At 44.9% G+C, this 18,373-nt stretch overlaps 1 protein-coding gene across 1 annotated transcript in view; it reads right to left on the reverse strand.

Annotated features, from left to right (window-relative positions):
- Window positions 1-784: 784 nt before the first annotated feature.
- Window positions 785-18,373, reverse strand: part of LOC137376647 (guanylate-binding protein 2-like) — an 81,966-nt gene continuing 64,377 nt past the window's right edge. The window contains exons 9-10 of the mRNA XM_068045604.1: window positions 14,351-14,453; window positions 785-3,405 (exon numbers count right to left, since the gene is read on the reverse strand). Coding sequence (XP_067901705.1) covers window positions 3,158-3,405; window positions 14,351-14,453 — 351 coding nt within the window. The 3' untranslated portion in view covers window positions 785-3,157. The remainder of the gene's footprint in view (window positions 3,406-14,350; window positions 14,454-18,373) is intronic.

Here is an 18,373-nt window from a genome sequence, read left to right on the forward strand (position 1 = left end):
TGTCACTTTGTCTCATTTGGAAGTGGCAGGCTGACTGGCCTTTTCCACAGTTCAACAACAATGAAAAAGAAAGACTTGCATTTATATAGTGCCTTTCACAATCTCAGGATGACGAGATACAATGCTTATGGAGCACTCAGGTTACGGATGCTCATTAATGGGTTGGATTTGACACTGTCTCCTCATGTTACAAGGATATCTTTGGCCCTGTGATTAATAATTACTATGAAGTTGAAGTTTGCAGTTTAGCCCTAGCCCATTCTTACATTGTTCAGTTAATGGGCCTTTTGTGAGAGATAAGGGAGTGCATTTAGAAAAAGAAATTATAAAGTGATTTGAGAAAAAATGTTCCAGGATCCTGATCTATCAGACAGATATTGTTTTACTGACTAAAATTTTCAAATGAAATATTAATCCATAAACTAATTTTACACATGAGTAAAGTTTTGTTTACTTTGCCCACCCCTTGGGCTGGATTTTATGCATTTACCACTGGGATCGGCGGCGGGCAAAAGAAATGGTGGCTCGCATGTGCGGGCCGTGCGCTACCATGCTGCTGCAATCTTTGGCGGCCCACAATAATATGCCAGTCAGGCCAAGCCCCCCCCAGTCATGTGGAGGTGGCGGGCTCCCCGACACTGGCATTGGCACCAGCTGCCTGTGCACAGACCCTGGTGCCAAATTTAAGGGCAGCCGGCTAATCTATATTTTTAAGGTTACCGCCACCTCCCCCCCCCCCCCAACTGTTCCGATCAAAAATTTGCCAACCCTTTCCCACCCCCCAATGCCAATAAAGTTAATTATTTGCCCTCTCCACCTCAAAAAAAACTTACTTTCCACACTTGATCTCCCCTCCCAAAAACAGAACAAAGTGCAGAGGTCACCCCTACCTACCATCCTCTACAAGAATGAAGAAAAATTGACCCCATCACCCCCACCCCCCACGCTAAAAATCTTACGTTTCCCCCTTCCCCACCACAGCAGCCAGGGAAAGGCACCAACATGTTGCACTGAGGACATCTGACAAAATTAGTGACTCAGCCACAGACATGGGGGCAATTAATTTGCATTTAAAGTGTATAGCCAACCTGACTAACTTGCTGGAGTTTTTTGACGAGGTAACAGAAAGGGTTGATGAGGGCAATGCTGTTGATGTGGTGTACATGGACTTTCCAAAGGTGTTTGATACAGTGCCACACAACAGACTTGAGAAAACCTGTAGCTCATGGAATAAAAGGGATGGTAGCAACAAGGATTCGAAATTGACTGAGTGACAGGAAACAAAGAGTAGTGGTTAATGGATGTTTTTCAGGCTGAACAAAGGTTTGTAGTGGAGTTCCCCAGGGATCAGTGTTGGGACCCTTGCTTTTCCTGATATATATTAATGACCTAGACCTTGGTGTACAGGGCACAATTTCAAAGTTTACAGATGATACAAAACTTGGAAGCATTGTGAACTGTGAGGAGGGTTGTGTAGAACCTCAAAAGGACATAGACAAGTTGGCGGAATGGGCAGACAGATGGCAGATGAAGTTCAATGCAGAGAAATGTGAGGTGATTAAGTTGGTAGGAAGAACATGGAGAAACATTATAGAATAAAGGGTACAATTCTATAAGGGGTGCAAGAGCAGAGGGACCAAGGTGTATGTCATTGAAGGTGGCAGAACAGGTTGAGAGAGCGGTTAATAAAGCATACAGTATTCTGGGCTTTATTAATAGGAGCATAGAGCACAAGAGCAAGGAAGTTATGTTGAACTTGTATAAGACACTAGTTTGGCCTCAGCTGGAGTATTGTGTCCAGTTCTGGGCGCCGCACTTGAGGAAACATGAGGGCATTGGAGAGAGTACAGAAAAGATTTGTGAGAATTGTTCCAGGAATGAGGAATTTCAGTTATGAAGATAGATTGGAGAAGTTAGGACTGTTTTCCTTGGAGAAGAGAAGGCTGAGAGGTGATTTGATAGAGGTATTCAAAATCATGAGGGGTCTGGACAGAGTAGATAGAGAGAAACTGTTCCCACTGAAGAAAGGATCAAGAACGAGAGGGCACAGATTTAAAATATTTGGTAAGAGAAGCAAAAGTGACATGAGGAAAATCTTTTTCACGCAGCGAGTGGTTAAGGTCTGGAATGCGCTGCCTGAGAGTGTGGTGGAGGCAGGTTCAATTGAAGCATTCAAGAGGGAATTAGACAGTTATATGAGAAGGAAGAATGTGCAGGGTTATGGGGAGAAGGCAGGGGAATGGAATTGAGGGAATTGCTCTTTCAGAGAGCCAGTGTAGACACGATGGGCTGAATGGCCTCCTTCTGCACTGTAACGATTCTGTGATTCATGGCATCAAAACACAGTCCGATTTAAAAAAACATTTTTTCCTATTTCGTGAGATTCCTGACATTATTATTGTTTGCACAAGTAGTCAATGTCTGCCTGTACACATGATGTAGCGATGTGGAGAATCCGGACAGATGTCCATCTCTCAGGAGTGATCTTGATATCTTTCTTTCCCTTCTCGCTCTCTCTCTTCCTCTCTGTGCCAATCCCTATCCCCTCTCTGTGTCCATCTCTCACCCTCTCTCCTCTGTGTCCATCCATCTCCCAATCTCTCCCTCCCTGTCTTTTGGTGGACTTTTAAAAAAAATCAGAAACTGCTGGTAAGCCCCAAACTTGTTCCGAGTTTGGAAGCCATTGTTCCTGCTCCCAGCATCTGTCAGCTGTGAAACTGACGGTTGTGATTTTTTTTAAAAAGTCAGACCTGTCTGGAAAGAAGAAGCCAGTCACGGACCTCAAAATTTTTATCACGGACACTAGTGTCCATGTACAAACACACTGCCGACCCGTGACTGTTGCGCCTGCTTTCCCCAGACGAGTAAGTGAAAGCGTGTGAGTGCCGGCCGCCGCTCAGAAGATCACAGCCTAATGGTAAGATTGTTTTTAGTTTTAGTTAAATGTATGCAATGTGTTCATTTGAAAATTTTAATCTAGGTCCCGTCACCCAGTGGCGTGGTGGGGGGCGGGGGGGGGGGGTGGGGTGGGTGTATCGGAGTGTCGCCGCTGTCAGGAAGATCAGGCCTGGCCCTCTTGGCATCAGGCTCTGTGGCGGCCACTGCTGGAACCATCTTCTGGCCCCCACTCCCGCCACGGAGATCTGTCCTTGTTTCTTTAGCTTATAACACAGAAAGGTTTAGAATTTTCTGCCATAATCGACCTTAGCTCTTGATTTTTCAATTCTGCAATTCTCTCTGCTTCTTTTCTTTCTTCTTCTCGTTCCACCCTCATCATTTCCATAAATCTTTTCATATTGTCGTTGTTGCTTTTGGTCATAGTTTCCATGTTCTCTTTCATCATTTGCATCTGTAGCTCCATTGCAGCCTTTTGTAGCTCCATCAAGGTTTGTTTATCTTTCTCAGCTGCAATAATTAGAAATGTTAATCACTGAGGATTTTTAATGACATTGTTATCATTAATTACAACTTATTTAAATCTAAGTTATGTGCTGATGACATGTTGCTTCCAATTGGTGAAGGTGACCTGTGAAAGAATTCTTTTTGTGGATCAGCATTGTAACACAAACTCTGATTGTAATTAGTCATCTAATCACACACACAGATAAACTTTAAATCTAATTTGGTCTTGGGATGTTGGTGTCACTGGGAATTCAGCATTTGTTGCCCATCCCTAGTTGTCCTGATAAGGTGCTCACGGTTTTCAGTGGTTTAATACAACTGAGTAGCTTGGTTTGCTTGGCCACTTCAAAGAGCTGTTAATTAGACAACTAAGCTGGAGTGGGACTGGAGTCACAAAGGCGAGAACACCCATGTATTTCATTGCTGTTTAAACTCTCCCTCCCATTCCCTCTCTAACTCTTTTCTGTTTTAGTTTTCCTCATCTTTTCTTTCAGTGAGTCTCTCACTGCATGAGCTATTCACACTCTCTTTGTTCCTCAATAGTTTTAATTTCCTTAATGCTTCCCAATATTATCTCAGTCATCTATAATCTTGTCTTTTTGTTTGTGATTTATAGATGAATCATATTAATCAATCAATTAGGGAACAACAACTTTTTGTATTTATATAGTGCCTTTAACTGAATAAAACATTCACAGAGGCATTATGTTATGACATCGAACCACATAAGGAGGTATTAGGACTGGTGACAGGTGACCAGTTTGGTTAAAGAGATGGGTTTTAAGGAGCATCTTAAAGTACGGAAGTGAAGTGGAGAGGTTTAGGGAGGGAATTCCAGAGCTTAGGGCCCAGGCAGCTGAAGGCACAGCTGCCAAAGGTGGAGCGATTAAAATCAGGGATGCTCAAGCGAGCAGAATTGGAGGAGTGCAGATACTTTGGAGGGTTGTGGGGCTGGAGGCACTTACAGAGCGGAAGGGTGAGGCCACAGAGGGATTTGAATACAAGGATGAGAATTTTAAAATCAAGGCATTGTTTAACTGGGAGCCAATGTAGGTCAGCAAGCACAGGGGATGATGGGGGAACGGGACTTGGTGCAAGTTATGACCTGGGCAGCACTGTTTTGAATGGTGTCAAGTTTACAGAGGGTAGAATTTGGGAGGCTGGCCAGGAGTGTGTTGGATTAGTCAAGTCCAGAGGTAACAAAGGCATGGATGAGGGTTTTAGCAGCAGATGAGCTGAGGCAGGAGTGGAGAAGGGCAATGTTATGGAGTTGGAAATAGGCGGTCTTAGTAACTTCACAGATATGTTGTCGGAAGCTCATCTTGAGGCCAAATATGACACCAAGGTTGCAAACTGTGTGGTTCAGCCTGAAACAGTTGCCAGATGGAATTGATGGCAATGGAACAAATTTGGTGGCAGGTACTGAGGACAATGGCTTCAATCTCCCCAATATTTAATCGGAGGAAATTTCTGCTCATCCAGTACTGGATATTGAATGAGCAGTCTAACAAATTAGAGACAGTGGAGACGTCAAGAGAGGTGGTGGTGAGGTAGAGCTGGGTGTTGTCAGTGTACATGTAGAAACTGACAGGATGATGTCGGCGAGAGGCAGCATAGATTTGAGGAATAGGAGGGATCCAAGGATAGATCCTTGGGCAACAGCAGAGGTAATGGTGCAGGAGCAGGAAGAGATAACAATGATGGTGATTATCTGGCTATGATTGGATAGATAAGAATGGAACCTGGTGAATGTCGTTCCACGCAGCTGGACGATAGTGGAGGAGGATGGTCTAATCAACTGTGTCAAAGGCTGGAGATAGGTCAAGAAGGACAAGGAGGAATAGTTTACTTTTGTTACAGTCACATAAGATGTCATCTGTGACTTTGATGAGAGCTGTTGCAGAATTGTGGCATGGGGCAGAAATTTGATTGGAGGGATTCAAACTTGGAGTTCTGGGAAAGATGGCCAGGAATTTGGGAGGAGATAACGTGTCCAAGGACTTCAGAGAGGAAAAGGAGGTTGGAGATGGGGCGTTGGTTTGCAAGGAAGGAGGGTTTAAGGGTTAATGTTTTTGAGGAGAGGAGTGATTTGAAGATTTAAAGGAAAAAGAGGGACAGTACCCGAAGAGACAGAACAGTTACAATGTCAGCCATCATAGGGACTAGGAGGGGAAGTTGGGTGGTCAGTAGTTTAGTGGGAATAGGGTTGAGGGAGCAGGAGGTGGATCCATGTACCAGATGAGCTCGGAGAGGGCATGAGGGGAGATAGGAGAGAAATTAGAAAAATAAATAAGTTCAGGCTAGGACAGGAAGGAGACTTAGAGGAAATTTGACCCAGTGATCCAGTGATATTGTTTGTCTGTATTTTAATATTTTTCCGTCTGTTTGTCTTGGATGAATCTTAGTTTCCTTCAGCTTAACTTTGGAAAAAATAACTCCATTCTCCTCTGCCCCAGCTCCTTTGGAACTCATTCCATCCCCCCTCGCTGGCTACGTCCTATCCATCACTGGGGTTCTTACTTGCCCCTCAGTAATGTTGCCTGCCCTGACCCTCCCTACCTCTACCCTTCTGCTGCTGAAATCCTAATTGATGATTTAGTCATTTCCAGATTTAACTAATCTGATGCTGCCCTTACCGACCTCCCATCATCCATCTCAATTACCCAACTTGTCCAAAACATTGCCACTGTCTTGCAGTAAATCCCCCACATTGATTATTTCACTGATATATATCGAAACACCAACACCAAACACATAGATTCAAAATCCTTGTCCGCTTCTGTTAAACCCTTCATGACCTTACTTCACACAGCCTCTGCAATATCCAGCTTTATATCTCTCCAGAATGCTCAGTTTCGCTGCCCATTCCCTTGTATTCGGGTTGAAATAGCAGAGCCTCCAGCTCTCAATCAGAGATTTGAGAACTCTCTTCCTAAATCTCTCCAGCTCTTCCCACCAATAAAAGCCTCTAAAGTCACTCATCTATTTGACCAAGTGCTGGTCATCCTTTATCATTGAATCTTACAGCACAGAAGCAGGACATTCGGCCCATTGTGCCTGTGCTGGCTCTTTGAAAGAGCTATCCAATTAGTCCCATTCTCCTGCTTTCTCTCCACAGCTCTGCAAATTTTTCCTTTTCAACTCTATTTCCTTTTGAAAGTTAATGTTCAAACTGCTTCCACCCACTTTCAGACTGTGCGTCCCAGATTATATCAATTTTCGTTAAAGGAAAGCTTCTTTTGCTAATTATCTTGAGTCTGTGTCCTCTGGTTATCAGTCCTCCTGCCAGTTGAAGCAGTGGGCAGAATCTTACCCCCTTAGTTTTAAATGAGGGATGGGGCCATTTCCAGGCCCCGACTACAATGGTTTCTGATGTTCACCCACCTGCACGATCTGCCAATTTACAGACCACCTCTGGGAGCCCCATCCAATGAAGGACAGTGGGCAGGTTTGACAAGCGCGAGGGCCAATGGGAGCATCCATCTGTGGGTGGCCAACAGCCTCACTGTTGGAGGGGGGGACTGCGAGGGTGCCTCAAAATGGAGGCACCCTCTGAAGACTATTGAATGTTTAAAAATACAGTATGCCCACAGCTGCCAGGCCATCACTGTGGAGAGGATACCTCTCCACCGGTGAATCAGTGGTAATGTCATTGGACTAGCAATCCAGAGGCCTAGGCCAATGCTCTGGGGGCATGAGTTCGAATCCCACCATGGCAGCTGATGGAATTTAAATTCAATTAATAACCCTGGAATTTAGAAAAAAAAACTAATCTTAGTAATGGTGACCATGAAACCATTGCTGATTGATGTAAAAACCCATCTGCTTCTCTAATAAAATCTGCCATCCTTACCTGGTCTGGCCTACATGTGACTCCAGATCCACAGAAATGTGGTTGACTCTTAAATGACCTCTGAAATGGCTGAGCAAGCCATTCAGTTTTATCTAACTGCTGGAGAAAGGCCTAAAAGAAGGAATGAAAACGAACGGACCACCCGGCATCGAACTAGGCAAGGGAAACACCCAGCTCTGTCAACCCTGCCGTGTCCTCCTTATTAACATCTGGGAGCTTGTGCCGATGTTGGGAGAGCTGTCCCACAGACTAATCAAGCAACAGCCTGACATAGTCATACTAACTGAATCATACCTTCCAGACAATGCCCCGGTCACCACCATCACCATCCCTGGGTATGTTTTGAACCACCAGCAGGACAGGCCCACCAGAGGTGGCGGTACAGTGGTCTAAAGTAGGGAGGGAGTTCCCCTCGGAGTCCTCAAAATTAACTCCAGACCCCATGACGTCTCATGCCATCAGGTCAAACTTGGGCAAGGAAACCTCCTGCTGATTACCGCCTACTGCCATCCCTCAGCTGATGAATCAGTGCTCCTCCATTTTGAACACCAATTGGAAGAAGCATTAAGGGTAGCAAGGGCACAGCACAGAATGCACTCTGGGTGGGGGACTTCAATGTCCATCACCAAGAGTGGCTTGGTAGCACCACTACTTATCAAGCTGGCTGAGTCCAAAAGACATATCTGTGGCAGGTGGTGAGGGCACCAACAAGAGGGAAAAACATACTTGACCTCATCCCCACCAATCTGCCTGCCACAAATGCACCTGTCCATGACAGTATTGGTAGGAGTGACCACCGCACAGTCCTTGTGGCAACGAGGTCCTGTCTTCACATTGAAAATAACCTCCATTGTGTTGTGTGGCACTATCACTGTGCTAAATGGCATAGATTTTGAACAGATCTAGCAATGCAAAACTGGGCATCTATGAGGTGCTATGGACCATCATCAACTGCAGAATTGTACTCACTTACAATTTGTAACATCATGGCCCAGCATATCCTCCACTCTACCATTACCATCAAGCCAGGAGACCAATCCTGGTTCAATGAAGAGTGCAGCAAGACAAGGCATGCGTCAAAATGAGGTGTCAACCTGGTGAAGCTACACTACAGGACTACTTGCATGCCAAACAGCATGCAATAGACAAGACTAAGCGATCCCATAACCAACAAATCAGATCTAAGCTCTGCAGTCCTGCCACATCCAGTCGTGAATGGTTGTGGACAATTAAACAACTAACTGGAGGAGGAGGCTCCACAAACATCTCCATCCTCAATGATAGGGGAGCCCAGCACATCAGTGCGAAAGATGAGGCTGAAGCATTTGCAACAATCTTCAGCTAGAAGTGCCAAGTGGATGATCCATCTCAGCCCTCTCCTGAGGTCCCCAGTATCACAAATGCCAGTCTTTGGCCAATCTGATTCACTCCACGTGATATCAAGAAATGGCTGAAGGCACTGGATACTGCAAAAGCTATAGGCCCTGACAACATTCCGGAAATAGTACTGAAGACCTGTGCTCCAGAACCAGCGGTGCCCCTAGCCAAGCTGTTCCAGTACAGCTACAACACTGGCATCTACCCGACAATGTGGAAATTGCCCAGGTATGTCCTGCGCCCAAAAAGCAGGACAACTCCAACCCGGCCGATTACCATCCCATCAGTCTACTCTCGATCATCTGTAAAGTGATGGAAGGTGTCATCAACAGTGCCATCAAGCGGCACTTGCTCAGCAATAACCTGCTCAGTGACGCTCAGTTTGGGTTTCGCCAGGGCCACTCAGCTCCTGACCTCATTACAGCCTTGGTTCAAACATGGACAAAAGAGCTGAACTCAAGAGGTGAGGTGAGTTACTGCCCTTGACATCAAGGCAGCATTTGACTGAGTATGGCATCAAGGAGCTTGGCAAAACTGGAGTTAATGGGAATCAGAGGGGAAAACTCTCCACTGGTTGGAATCATACCTAGTGCAAAGGAAGATGGTTTTGGTTGTTGGAGGTCTATCACCTCAGTCCCAGGATATCACTGCAGGAGTTCCTCAGGATAGTGTCCTAGGCCCAACCATTTTCAACTGCTTCATCAGTGACCTTCCTTCCATCATAAGGTCAGAGGTGGGGATGTTCGCTGATGATTGCACAATGTTCAGCACCATTCGCGACTCCTCAGATACTGAAACAATCGGTGTCCAGATGCAGCAAGACCTGGACAACATCCCAGCTTGGTCTGATAAATGGCAAGTAATATTCATGCCGCACAAGTGCCAGGCAATGACCAACTCAAACAAGGCAGAATCTAACCACCTCCCCTTGATTTTCAATGGCATTACCATTGCTGAATTACACACTATCAACATCCTGGTGGTTACCATTAAACTGAAACTGAACTGGACCAGCCACATAAATACTGTGGCTACAAGAGCAGGTCAGAGACAAGGAATTCTGCAGCAGGTAACTCTACTCCTGACTTCTCAAAGCCTGTCCACCATCTACAAGACACAATTCAGGAGTATGATGGAACACAGTCCACTTGCCTGGATGGGTGCAGCTCCAACAACACTCAAGAAGCTCAACACCATCCAGGACAAAGCAGCTAGCTTGATTGGCACCCCATTCACCACCTTCAACATTCACACTGATGCATTGTGGCAGCAGTGTGTACCATCTACAAGATGCACTGTAGCAACTTGCCAAGGCTCCTTTGACAGCACCTTCCAAACCTGTATGACCGCTACCATCTAGAAGGACAAGGGCAGCAGATGCATGCGAACACCACCATCTGCAAGTTCCCCTCAAGGTCTGACACCATCCTGACTTAGAACTACATTGCCATTCCTTCACTGTCGCTGGATCAAAAACCTTCCGAACAGCACTGTGGACTGTAGCAGTTCCAGAAGGCAGCTCACCCCGACCTTCTCAAAGGCAATTAGGGATGGGCAATAAATGCTGGCCTAGCCAGCGATGCTCACATCCTGTGAAAGAGATTTAAAAAGAGGATGGTCTGTGGCCACAACTATGGCTCTCTGGCACCCATGGTTCTTGGGGTGATGGGAGGGAGGGGGGTGGCAGAGGGGAAGGGCTTGGGGGAAGGAATTAAAGGACAACCTGCTGGTAACCCCCAACCCAGTCCTGCTCCCAGGAGGCTGCCACTACCCATCTGCCTGGCTTCGGCCTCAACAGGGAAGCCTGTCCACCATTGGGAACATTCCGGTGCCCCCAAGTGGCCACTTAATTTGCCACTAATTGGCTATCTGCCACTGCCAGGCAGGTAGTCAGTGCCAGTATGATCCCGCCTCCAGCAAGAACACTCGGAAGTGGGATCAGGTTGGGTTGACGACCCGGCGTGAATCTTTCTAAAATGCTCCCCGCCTCCAAAGCCACTTCTATGTGGTTGATAAGAATAAGTAAGGACACACTTGGTGGAATCTTATCAAAACCTTTCATGATTTTGAAGACCTCTATTCAATCTCCCCTTAACTCTTCCTGTTTAAAGGAGAACTACTCTAGCCTCTCCAGTTTCTCCTTAAAACTGAAGTCTTTCACTCCAGTCCCATTCTAGTAAATCTCTTCTGCATCCTCTCCGAGACCTTTACATTCTTCCAAAAGTGCAATGCTCACTAGTTGCATGATTGTCCACCACCATCTGCTATTGGATGTGGCAGGACTGCAGACTTTTGATAAGATCCATTAGTTGATGGGGTCACTACTCTCTGTCTATAGTTGCTGCATCCACTGTTCAGCTTGTTTGTAGTTTTGTGTTATAGCTTCACCAGTTTGGCATCTTATTTTCAGGATTGCTTAGTGCAGCTCCTGGCATACTCTTCTACACTCCTCATTGAACCAGGGCTGGACAACTGCCTTGATGGTGATGGAGGATTGAGGCCATGATGTAACAGATTATGGTGGACCCACAAGGCCTCATGGAAGCCCAGTTTCGAGCTACTTGATCTGTTCTTAATCTGTCCCATTTAGCACAGTGGTAGTGCCACACTGTAGATCATGACAGTAGCATCAGTGTGAAGACAGGACTAGGTCTCCCCAGAGACTGTATAGTGGTCACTCCTATTAATACTGTCAGGGACAGAAGTATCTGTGACAGGTAGATTGGTGAGGTTGAGGTCAAGCAGGTTATTCCCTCGCGTTGGTTCAGTCACCTCATGTCGCAGGCCCAGTCTGTGACCTACGACCTTCCAGACTCAGCAAACTCAGTCAATAATGCTAATATCAAGTGATAAAAATCATAAAATCGGAATAGTACAGCACAGAAGGAGGCCATTTGACCCATTGAGTCTGTGCTGGCTCTTTCACAGAGCAATCCGGTTAGTCTCATGCTCCCCCACTCTTTCCCCATAGCCCTGCAATTTTTTTCTCCTTCAAGAATTTATCCAATTCCCTTTTGAAAGCTTCAATTGAATCTGCCTCCACCATCCTATCAGGCAGTGCATTCCAAATCCAAACCACTCGCAGCATTTGTAAAAAAGCAAAATTTTCCCTCCTGTCACCTCAGCTTCTTGTCAATCTGTGCTCTCTGGTTATTGATCCTTCAGCCATGGGACACATTTTCTCTTTAAAATCATGAAGGGTTTAGATAGAGTAAACACCTCTACCAAAACTCCGCTTTGTGTTCTCTGCTCGAAAGCCAACAACTCAAGCTTCTCCAGTCTAACCATGAAACAGTAATCCCTCATCCTTGGAACCATTCTAGTAAATCTCTTTCTGTCCCTTCTTCACATCCTTCCTAAAGTCTGGTGCCCAGAATTGGTCACAATATACGAACACAACAATTCGGAGCAGGAGTAGGCCATTCGGCCCCTAAAGCCCTGTCCACCATTCGATAGGATCATGGTTGATCTGATTGTGGACTTAACTCCACTTTCCTACAACGCAAGAATTCAAGAACTCCAGCTGGGGACAGAGTTTTACGTAGGTTTAGCATAACTTCCTGGCTTTTGTATGCTATGCCTCTATTTATAAAGCCCAGGATTCCATTTGCTTTGTTAACCTTTGTATACAAACACCCCCATGTTTCTCCGTTCTTACACCTCTTTAAAAATTGTACCATTTAGTTTGTGTCTTCTCTCCTCATTCTCACTTCAAATATACATCACCTCACACTTTTCTGCATTGAAATTCATCTGCCATTTTTCTGCCCATTCCACCAGCCTGTCTATATCCCCCTGAAGTCTATTACTATCTTTCTTACTATTTACTATACTTCCAAGTTTTGCATCATCTGAAAATTTTGAAATTGTGCACTGTACACCTGAGTCCAAGTCATTAATGTATATGAAAAACACCAGCATTCTTAGCACTGAACCTTAGAGATCACCACTATCTCCCTCCCTCCAGGCGGAAAAACAACCATTCACCACAACTCTCTGTTTGCTATCCCATAGCCAATTTTGTATCCATACTGCTACTGCCCCTTTTATCCCATGGACATAAATTTTGCTAACCAGCCTAATATGTGGTACTTTCTCAACTATTGTTTTGATCGTTCATTTACATATCGGTTGTACTGCCCTCGTCCACCCTCTCTGTTATTTACCTCATGAAAAAACTCAATAGTTAGTCAATGGTTCCTGTAACAAATCCATGCTGGCTCTCATTTATTACTCTATGATTGTCCAAGTGGCTGTTTAATTTTCTCCCCAATTGTTTTTTCTAAAAGATTCTCCACCACTGACGTTTAACTGACTGGCCTGTAATTGCCAGGCTTATCCTTGTCCCCTTTTTGAACAAGGGTTTCAGTATTTGCAATCCTACAGTCCTTTGGCACCAGCACTGTACCCAAGGAGGATTGTAGAACCTCCGCAGTTTCTACCCTCAGTATCTTAGAATACATCCCAACCGGACAATCTACTTTAAATACCACCAGCCTTTCTAGTATCTCCTCTTTATCTGTTTTTATCTCATCCAGTATCCCAGCAACCTTCACAGTTACCATAGCTTTGGCAAAGTCTTCTTGGTAAACACCGATGCAAAGTATTCATTTAGCACTTCAGCCATGCCTTGTGCCTCTACTAGTAGATCTTCAATTTGCTCCCGAATCAGCCCCACCACTCCTGACATCTATTTTGCTGTTAATATGCCTATAGAAGACCTTTGTATTCTCTTCTATATTAGCATCCTGCTGATGGATGGGCAAAGAGATCCCCCACCCAGAGTATATTCTGTACACTTGTTACTCTCAGTGCTTCCTCCCAAGTGGTGTCCATCATTGAAAATATTCTAGGCTGAGATAGAGAGATTTTTGAACAATAGGGGAGTTGAGGGCTTTGGGGAACAGGTAGGAAAGTGGAGTTGAAGCCAAGATCAGATCAGCCATGATCATATTGAATGGCAGAGCAGGTTCGAGGGGCCTTATGGCCTACTCCTGCTCCTATTTCTTATGTTATTATACACCAGATGCAAGCACCGTTCTGGATTTAGAATTGGTGTTCTGGACTGTCTGGAGTGGGGTTTGAACCCTACACTTTTTGACTGTCAGCCAGGAATAGACACTAAACTGAAGGCTTGATCCAGCTGTGATGGTAAATGCTGCATATTCCATTAGTACAATTGTAGAATTCTTGTCAGAGTGATGAGGGTGCACACCTGGAGGTGAAGTTTTCTTCTGACTCTTTATAGAGCTTATTTGAACTGGACAAAGAACCAACAGCACCGTGACACATGGACATGCAACCGGGATAAGTTCAAGCTCCAGCGACCCGGGTTCAATTCTGGGAACTGCCTGTGTGGAGTTTGCAAGTTCTCCCTGTGTCTGCGTGGGTTTTCTCCGGGTGCTCCGGTTTCCTCCCACATGCCAAAAGACTTGCAGGTTGGTAGGTAAATTGGCCATTATAAATTGCCCCTAGTATAGGTAGGTGGTAGGGAAATATAGGGACAGGTGGGGATGTGGTAGGAATATGGGATTAGCGTAGGATTAGTATAAATGGGTGGTTAATGGTCGGCACAGACTCGGTGGGCCGAAGGGCCTGTTTCAGTGCTGTATCTCTAAACTAAACTAAACTTCCGGCAAAGTTATGGTTGCTGAGTGTGAACAGCTCTGAGGAAATTCCTGGTCAATGAAATTAAAGGTTTTGCAGAAAACAACTTGCCTTCCTGTTTCCTCTCTTGTTCTGTGAGGCTCTGATCCAACATTCGAATGCATTCAATTTCAGTCATCTTCTGATTTAGAAATTCTTTAAGAATTTCCTTTGCCTAATGAGCAAACACATAAAAAATATTAACACGTTATTTCAAAAAGACTGTTTTCACAGTAAAAAATAGTTCTCATGTGTGGGATTATATTCATATCCGTAGCTTGTCGAGTGGAGTTGTACAAACTCACCTCTGTGAAATGCTTTGGAAGGTTTTCCTCTGTCAAATGCAAGTTACATAAGGGTAACATAGTGACAGTTTCAGGCCGTAGAGGACTTTCAGCCCATCTAGCTCACCTATCCACAGTATTGCCATGGTGCATTTCTCATAACCTCACAGAATCACAGAATTGTTACAGTGCAGAAGGAGGCCATTCAGCCCATTGTACCTGCACCAGCTCACCGGGAGACCAATTCCCTCAGTCCCATTCCCCTACCTTCTCTCCATAACCCTGCACATTCTTCCTTCTCATACAACTGTCTAATTCCCTTTTGAATGCTTCAATTGAACCTGCCTCCACCACCGTTCTCTGGCAGCGCATTCCAGACCTTAACCACTCACTGTGTGAAAAAGGTTTTCCTCATGTCACTTTTGCTTCTCTTATCTGTTCTCGATCCAACACGAGTGGGAACAGTTTCTCTCTTTCTGCTCTGTCCAAACCCCTCATGATTTTGAAAACCTCCATCAAATCACTTCTCAGCTTTCTCCTCTCCAAAGACAAAAGTCCTAACTTCTCCAATCTACCTTTATAACTGAATTTCCTCATCCATGGAACCATTCTCGTGAATCTTTTCTGTACTCTCTTCAATGCTCTCACATCTTTCCTAAAGTGAGGCACCCAGAACTGGATGCAATACACCAGCTAAAGCCGAACTGGTGTCTGATACAAATTAAACAAAACTTCCTTGCTGTTGTACTCTATGCCTCTCTTAATGAATGCCAGGATACAGTATGCTCTCTCAACCTGTCCTACCATCTGCAATACGTATGCATATATACATCCAGGTCCTTTTGCTCCTGCACCCACTTTAGAATTGAACCCTTTATTTTATATTGTCTCCCCATGTTCTTCCAACCAAAATGAATCATTTCATATTTCTCTGCATTGAACTTCATCTGCCACTTGTCTGCCCATTCCAACAACTTCTCTATGCCCTTTTGTAGTTCTACACTACTCTCCCCACAGTTCACAATGCTTCCAAATTTCATATCATCCACAAACTTTGAAATTGTGCCCTGTACACTAAGATCTAGGTCATTAATATATAACCTGTGCTCCAGAACCTGCCAGGCAATGACCATCATCAACAAGAGAGAATCTAACCATCTCCCCTTTACATTCAATGGCATTACAATCACTGAATCCCACATTATCAACATCCTAGAGGCTACCATTGACCAGAAACTGAACTGGAGTAGCCATATATATACTGTGGCTACAAGAGCAGGTCAGAAGCTAGGAATCCTGCAGTGAGTAACTCACCTCATGACTCCTGAAAGCTTGTCCACTGTCTACAAGGCAAAAGTCAGGAGTGTGATGGAATACTCTCCACTTGCCTGGATGGGTGCAGCTCCAACAACACTCAAGAAACTTGACACCATCCAGAACAAAGCAGCCTGCTTGATTGGCACCCCATCTACAAACATTCACTCCCTCCACCACCAACGCACAGTGGCAGCAGTGTGTACCATCTACAAGATGCACTGCAGCAACGCACCAAGGCTCCTTCAACAGCACCTTCCAAACCCACGACCTCTGCCACCTAGAAGGACAAGGGCAGCAGATGCAAGGGAACACCACCACCTGCAAGTTCCTCTACAAGCCACAAACCATCCTGACTTGGAACTATATTGCTGTTCCTTCACTGTTGCTGGGTCAAAATCCTGGAACTCCCTTCCTAACAGCACTGTGGGTGTACCTATATCCCAAGAACTGCAGCAGTACAAGAAGGAAGCGCACTGCCACCTTCTCACGGGCAATTAGGGATGGGCAATAAATGCTGGTCTGGTCAGCGAAGCCCACATCCCATGAATGAATAAAAAAAAAAGAACTGACACAATCTTTTGTAGTCCAGAGTGACAGTCCTGGATGTTATTGCTTGGGTAGGACAGATTGTATAGATTAGAAAGGATTGTGCAGGGAGGGAGAGTAACCAGTTACTGTAGTCCATGTGGGAGGCAATCCTGTCGGTAAAGAAGGTGGGTTTAAAGCTCAGTTGAATGTGAAACACAAAGCCAAGATTTAACAGCCTGGTTTGGCCTGGCAGAATGGCCAAGGAGGGAAATGGAGATAGTGGTAAGAGAGTGAATTTTGTGACAACAACTGAAGAAGATGGTTTCATTAGTCTTTGAGGTAAAAGAAACTAAACATGAAGAGGAAATAAAAATTGTTAAAGGCACAAATTTGTACATTTCCAGGGGGTGGTGCAGTTTGCATTCTGCATGGGAACCGTAGCATAGTGGCTAAGTTACTGGACAAGTTCAGAGGTAAAACATAAAATGCTGAAAATACTCAGCAGGTCTGGCAGCATCTGTGGAGAGAAAAGCAGAGTTAACGTTTCAGGTAGATGAGATATATCAGAACTGGAAAATGTTAGAGATGTGACAGATTTTAAGCAAGTACAAAGGCCGGGAAAACAGGAAGAGGAGGAAAAGAACAAAAGAGAAGGTCTGTGATAGGGTGGAAGACAGGAGAGATTAAATGACAAAAGAGAGGATGGTATAAGCCAAGGGAGTGATAATGAGACAGGTATAGAAACAAAAGATGGGTGCAGAGGAGGCATTCAAGGGAAAATGCAGAATCATGACCAACAGCTGCTATGGACAGAAGTAGCAGTAAATTGCTGCTTCATGTAGAGGGAGTGTTTGGGGCCTTGTAAAGTGAGAAGATAAAAGAGCAGGTGTAGCAACTTTGCTTCCAATTCTTCACCCTTCTCCCACCTTCACAGGGTACATCTCTGACTGTTCCCTTCCCTTCCTTGACTTCTCTGTCCCCATTTCTGGCGATAGGCTGTCAAATAATATTCACGATAAGCCCACCGACTCCCACAGCTACCTCGACTACACTTCCTCACACCCTGCTTCCAGGAAGGACTCTATTTCATTCTCTCAATTTCTCTGTCTCCGTCGCATCTGTTGTGACAATGTCACCTTTCATACCAGTAGTTCTGATATGTCTTCCTTTATTTTCAACTCCTTCCAGGTGGAACAGTGATTGTACTTTTTTCAATTTAGTATACTGTATTCACCGCTCAGAATGTCGTCTCCACTATATCGAGGAGATTAAACACAGATTGGGTGATTGCTCCATTCAATCCACAAGTATGATCCCGAGCATCCAGTCGCCTGTCATTTTAATTCTCCATTCCACTCCCACTCTGACCTTTCTGTCCTCAGCCTCCAACACTGTTCTAATGAAGTTCAGTGTAAGCTCGAGGAACAGTAACTCAGCTTTCAATTAGACACTTTACACCCTTCGGATGCAACACTGAGTTCAACAATTTCACATCATAAAAGCAAAATACTGCGGATGCTGGAAATCTGAAATAAAAACAAGAAATGCTGGAACCACTCAGCAGGTCTGGCAGTATCTGTGGAAAGAGAAGCAGAGTTAACGTTTCGGGTCAGTGACCCTTCATTGGGAGTAGGGTAGTTCCGAAGAAGGGTCACTGACCCGAAACGTTAACTCTGCTTCTCTTTCCACAGATGCTGCCAGACCTGCTGAGTGGTTCCAGCATTTCTTGTTTTTAATTTCACATCATAATCCTGCTCCCATCTTGGTTTGTTTGTTTCTTTTGGATGGCAGCTGTTGGTAATAACTTGGCATTTTCTCATTTACACCTCCTCTGGACCCATTGTTTCTTTCTTTACATGTCCCATTATCGACCTCCCTTTAACCCTGCACCATCATCTCTTTTGTCATTTAATCTCTCCTGTCTTCCAGCCTATCACAGACCTTCCCTTTTGTTCTCCGCCCACCC

This window comes from Heterodontus francisci, chromosome 13 (assembly GCF_036365525.1).
Source record: "Heterodontus francisci isolate sHetFra1 chromosome 13, sHetFra1.hap1, whole genome shotgun sequence".
NCBI lineage: Eukaryota > Metazoa > Chordata > Chondrichthyes > Heterodontiformes > Heterodontidae > Heterodontus > Heterodontus francisci.